The sequence below is a fragment of the Echinops telfairi genome, unplaced genomic scaffold (assembly GCF_000313985.2).
Source record: "Echinops telfairi isolate 266 unplaced genomic scaffold, ASM31398v2 ScPeMD7_18;HRSCAF=68, whole genome shotgun sequence".
Taxonomy (NCBI): Eukaryota; Metazoa; Chordata; class Mammalia; order Afrosoricida; family Tenrecidae; genus Echinops; species Echinops telfairi.
In genome coordinates this window covers 28651718-28656393 of record NW_022103915.1, presented here as the reverse complement: position 1 = coordinate 28656393, position 4676 = coordinate 28651718, and the positions used below count along the sequence as shown (strand labels likewise).

The 4676-nt window shown below is 58.0% G+C and overlaps 1 protein-coding gene across 2 annotated transcripts in view; it reads left to right on the top strand.

The window, feature by feature from the left end:
- The window catches only part of VASH1 (vasohibin 1), a 21124-nt gene that overhangs the window by 9222 nt on the left and 7226 nt on the right, over nucleotides 1–4676 (top strand). For both annotated transcript variants that reach the window (XM_045287753.1, XM_004698728.4), the window contains exons 3-4: nucleotides 460–516; nucleotides 1868–1942. In XM_045287753.1, coding sequence (XP_045143688.1) covers nucleotides 460–516; nucleotides 1868–1942 — 132 coding nt within the window. The remainder of the gene's footprint in view (nucleotides 1–459; nucleotides 517–1867; nucleotides 1943–4676) is intronic.

Genomic DNA, 4676 nt, shown 5'->3' with positions numbered 1-4676 from the left:
AGCTGGGCTCCTCAGGGCTCCAGACACACACACACACACACACACACACCACCCCCACTCTGTGCCCGGGGAACCACTCCCTAGCCCCTGCCTGCAGCAGTGGGTATAGTGGGTTCTCTCCTGGCTGCAGCTGAGGCCAGGGCGGGTGGGACCGGGCCTGGGTCTGGACTAGTAGAAAATGACTGATGAGGGGTTTCCAGGCTGATTACAGGACATTGGGTCCTGCCCTTCCCTGTGCCAGTGCCAAGAGTGTGGACCAGAGAGGGAGATTATTGTCTCTGGACGGCCCAGCATCTAGAGGGCCGGGTGGACTCCCCCAAGAGGGACGGGCCTTCAGCATCCACCGTGGGTCCTTTGGAAGTACTCTGCCCAACATGGGCCCTGGGGATGCTGGGCAGTGGGGGCCATAGGACAAGTGTCTTTCGGACAAACCTAGGAAACCCTTAACCAGCCCTGCAGGTACAATCACACAGGGACACAGTTCTTTGAAATTAAGAAGAGCAGGCCTCTGACCGGGTAAGTGGGGTGCCCGGACGATGCCACGAAGCTGGCAAGCTGGCTGAGATGATATGTTCGTCTGGGCGACGTTGAGAGAAGGAATCTGGGACACCCAAATCAAGTGGGAGGGTGCCCCTGCCTGTTGGGTGTGATGGTCACCCCAGGTCGTCAGCCTATATATGGGCCTTGGGTCTTTCTTTTTTCAACAGAGGTGTGCTCCTTCCCCTCCTCTTAGTCTCCCTGGCAGCTACCTGTCACTGCACATCCATCCCCGCAGGGTCTCTTGGGACAGCGTTGCACCCTGCTGGGCGAACTCACTTGGAGGACTTCCTGCGGCCTAGCGAAGGAGCCCGGGGCTTTACAGTTACCGTGGCCTGGGGTCTCTGCCCAAAGCTGTCCAGGGCCCAAAGCCCCGAGTTCAGAAGTATTGTGACATTAGCAGCTTGCTGGGCAATGGGTCGGTTCTGGGTTTGTTTCCTTATGAACGTGGTTAATTAGCTAAATTAGCCAGTTGTTGTTGTTAGGTATAGCGACCCGTGCACAACAGAACGGAACACTGCTCGGACCTGCACCATCCTCACAGTTGTTCTATGCCTGAGCCCGTTGCAGCCACGGTGACAAGCCATCTCGTGGAGGGCCCTTCCTCTTTTTCTCTGCCAGCCCCCCCCAACTTTCCCAGCCACAATGTCCTTCTCCAGGCGCTGGTCTCCCCAACAAATGAGCCAGTTGCCCCTCCCCAAGTCCCCACAGTGTTCTGCCCTTGTGGCCCAAGGCTGCTGTGAGCAGCCATGGAGGTGGCGGGCCAGACTTGTCCTGGGCCAAGCGAGAAATTCCCAGGCCCGAGGGCCAGCTCTCATGAGGAAGGATAGCCTGTCCTGAAACGGCCTGAATTCCAAGTTCAGGAACAGGCTGGGGAGTTGTGGGTGGGTGGCTGTGTGCCGGAGATCCACGTCGGGGTCTGGCAGCCAGCCGGCCTCTGGGGAGCAGTTGCAATCAATTACAAGCCCTCTGGAGGAGCCATGGTCGGTGATGGCACCCTCCGCATCCCTCCCCACTACCATCACCCAGGCTGTCTCAGTTCCCCATTCAGGATCCCTTGCCCCCCTTGTCCCCAGGTCTCTGGAGCTGGAGTCTAGGCAGGAGGAAGTGAAAGGAAGGAAGGGGGGTTGAATGGGCCTCTGGCCTTATCAGCAATGACTGCCTTGGTTCCTGCCCCCTCTGACTCTGGGTGGGTGAAGCGGGGAGGTGCTGGGCTGAGTTGAAGCAGCTTAGAAGGGGGCTTTCTGTCTTCCTGCCCTCTTGTTCGAACCCGCCCACCGGCAAGGGCACAGGGTGCCATCCTCTGGACTCGCCCCTCCCTTTCCGACAGGCTGATGGACCTGGCCAAGGAAATGACCAAAGAGGCCCTGCCAATCAAATGCCTGGAAGCTGTGATCCTGGGAATGTATCCTTCCTCGCCTTGGGGGCGGGGCTTGTGTGAGAGGGCAGGACACCCAGCCCCTGGGCCCCTGCTTCGTCCTCTGCCACAGGCAAGAGGCTGGTAGAGTGCCAAGCTCTCCCAACTACCCAGTCAGCCACTGGGCCCCAAGGGTGGCGGGTGGGAGTGGAGGGAGCCGCCCCTCCGTGAGTCACATGGACACAGTGACCCTGTTCCCCAAGGCCCAGATGGGGCCCACTGCCTCCCAGTGGCTGCTGGCCATCCCCATGATGAAGGAGGTTCAGATGGGGGTGTTTCCAGGCATTGCTGATGAACGGTGAAGATGGGGCCTGTGACACAGGAGCAAATGGGGTTTCTGGTCACCCTGGTGGAAGCACAGAGTTGGGGCAACCTACCAGCTGGAACCTACCAGCCGGCCTTCAGGAGAAAGAGGAGGCAGCTGTTCCTTTAGGATGTACAGCCTCAGAAACCCCAGGAAGCAGTTCTGCCCTGACCTGGGGGGGCAGGGGGGAGGGTGTCCCTGTGACCTGAGCCTGACTTAAACAAACAGCTTCCTATTCCAGGAAACATGAAGCATAGATACAACTGTAGACAAAAGAATTAATTGAGCACCTGGGTCCCTAACGTAGCTGCCCCAGTCGCCCGATGGAGGTCAACCTTGAATTCTCTGCCGCGCACCCAGCGCCCCCACACCCCCACCCCCACACACACACCTGTATTACCTTCTGGTGGAAGCCCAGGCTCACTGTTAAGTGTGGATTCCACGAGGCCCCGGGAAATGAGGGGGCGCCTAATGGCACAAGGAGCCAATTACCCAAGATGGTCCAGAGAGGAGGTGATTGCCAACAATGGCAGCACAGCCCCCAGGAGGCCGGTGCTCTGAGCCCGTAACTCCCCACCCCGCATCGGCATGGAAAGGACAGCAAATGCTGCATCTAAGTTAATTCCAATGCAGAGTGACCCTTGTGTCTGGGTAGAACTGTGCTCTATAAAATGCCCAGTGGTTGCATTTTGGGAAGTAGATTGCCAGGCCTTTCTTCCGAGGCACTTCCAAGTGGGCTTTCACCTTTTGGTTAACAGCTTAGCACGTTAACCATTTGCACCATCCAGGGGTCACGAGGACCTTAAGTTTATAAAAACAGGTTGCAGGTGCCCCCTTCCCCAGAGGTTCCCAAGAACTCCTCCTGCCCACAGAAATGTTATCTACCAGGGCACCAGCCTGTTTCTGGAGGGTCCCCACAAGCTCTTCCCTGGCGCCAGGGGTCTTTGCTGGGATAACCGAGGCTACCAGGCTGTGGCCAGCGTCTCCCACTGGACTCCTCATGCCACCCTCCTTCACGGGCTGAGCCAAGGGCCAGCGTTGAGGGGTAGGGTGGTTCCCGTTCATACTTGAAGCAGTAGACTTGCTCTTTTCTCTCCAGAAGTCCATCAGGGTACGCCTCGGGGTTGGGGGGTTGGGCACAGGAAGTAATGAGGGGCAGCCCCCATCTGGATGAGGGGCCTTGCTTTTTATTCCCTGACCCTCAGCCGGGTGGGTGTAGTTGTACCATATGCATCTCAGCGGGCACTGGCGAGGAGGGAGGGGTCCAGGAGTTGGTGGTGGGATGTTTGAGTGTAGCACTGGATGGGGCATAGTGGGGTGACAGAGCACAGACACTAGGACAGGGTGACCTGGACATGGACCCTGGTTCTGTCCCTGACTTTGTGATCCCAGGCAGCCTCCTATGTATCTCTGAGCTCCCGTTTCCTCCCCTGCTGATGGGATGGGGATAATAGCGGTGCCTGCCTCCCCAAGTGGTGAGGACAGTGGCATGAGGCGGTGGGCATGACAAGTGCCTGGTACAGTGGCTGGGGCAAGGTGTGTGTGCACGGCTGATGCACTTGTCTCCTCCTTGCCATGAGTTCAAGGAGGGACTTTCTTAGGTCAGTGCCACTGCAGCCAGATGCTGCCAAGTCAGTTCCGACCCATAGCTGCCTGGTACACAGCAGCTCGCAGCACTGCCCGCCCAGCCCTGTGCCACCCTCAGTGGTCACGTCGGAGCAGTGTGACCATCATCTTCCTTATTTTTCTTTTGCTGACCCTCTGTTTTCCTAGTGTTCTGTGCTTTTCCGGGGACTGGAGTCACTATCATGGGCTTAAAGGAGTCCTGGGGGCCTAGTGGGTTCCATATGGAGGTGCTGACTGCAAGGTCAGCAGTTCAAGCCGACTAACTGCTTCTCTGGAGAAAGATGAGGTTGTCTGCTCCCATCAAGCCTTTCAGCGGGAGAGGGGGTACCTTTTTTGTCTGCCTGGGGCTATTTGGAGATTATGTCATTCACGGGCCATGCTGGTGAGACCTTTGAAGAGCTCACCCCAGTGCAGTGCCTGGAATGGCTTCTCTTCCGTGAGGCTGTGCTGTGTTAGCTGGCAGCGATTGATTTTGAGAGCCTTAAACAGCCTGAGGGCCCACGCTCCCCACTCGGCTCGACAGCCTCTGAAACTGTAAGGGAGCTAAGAGTCGGAATCAAGTGGCCGGCAGCGGGTTGGGTTGGGTTGGGTTTGGCTGATGTACCTGGCTCTGTCCTAGACAGAACCCAGCACGGAGAAGGAAGTCCCTGCCTTTGGGGAGTGCCCGTTCTGGTGAAAGGGGCAGAGAAGGCAGCAGAGAGAGAACAGAGGCAGCCTGTGGTGAGTGCCTGGCAGGAGTGGACAGGACAGCTTGCTCTAGAGGAGGTGGCGATGGCAGCCGGGGTGGGGCGG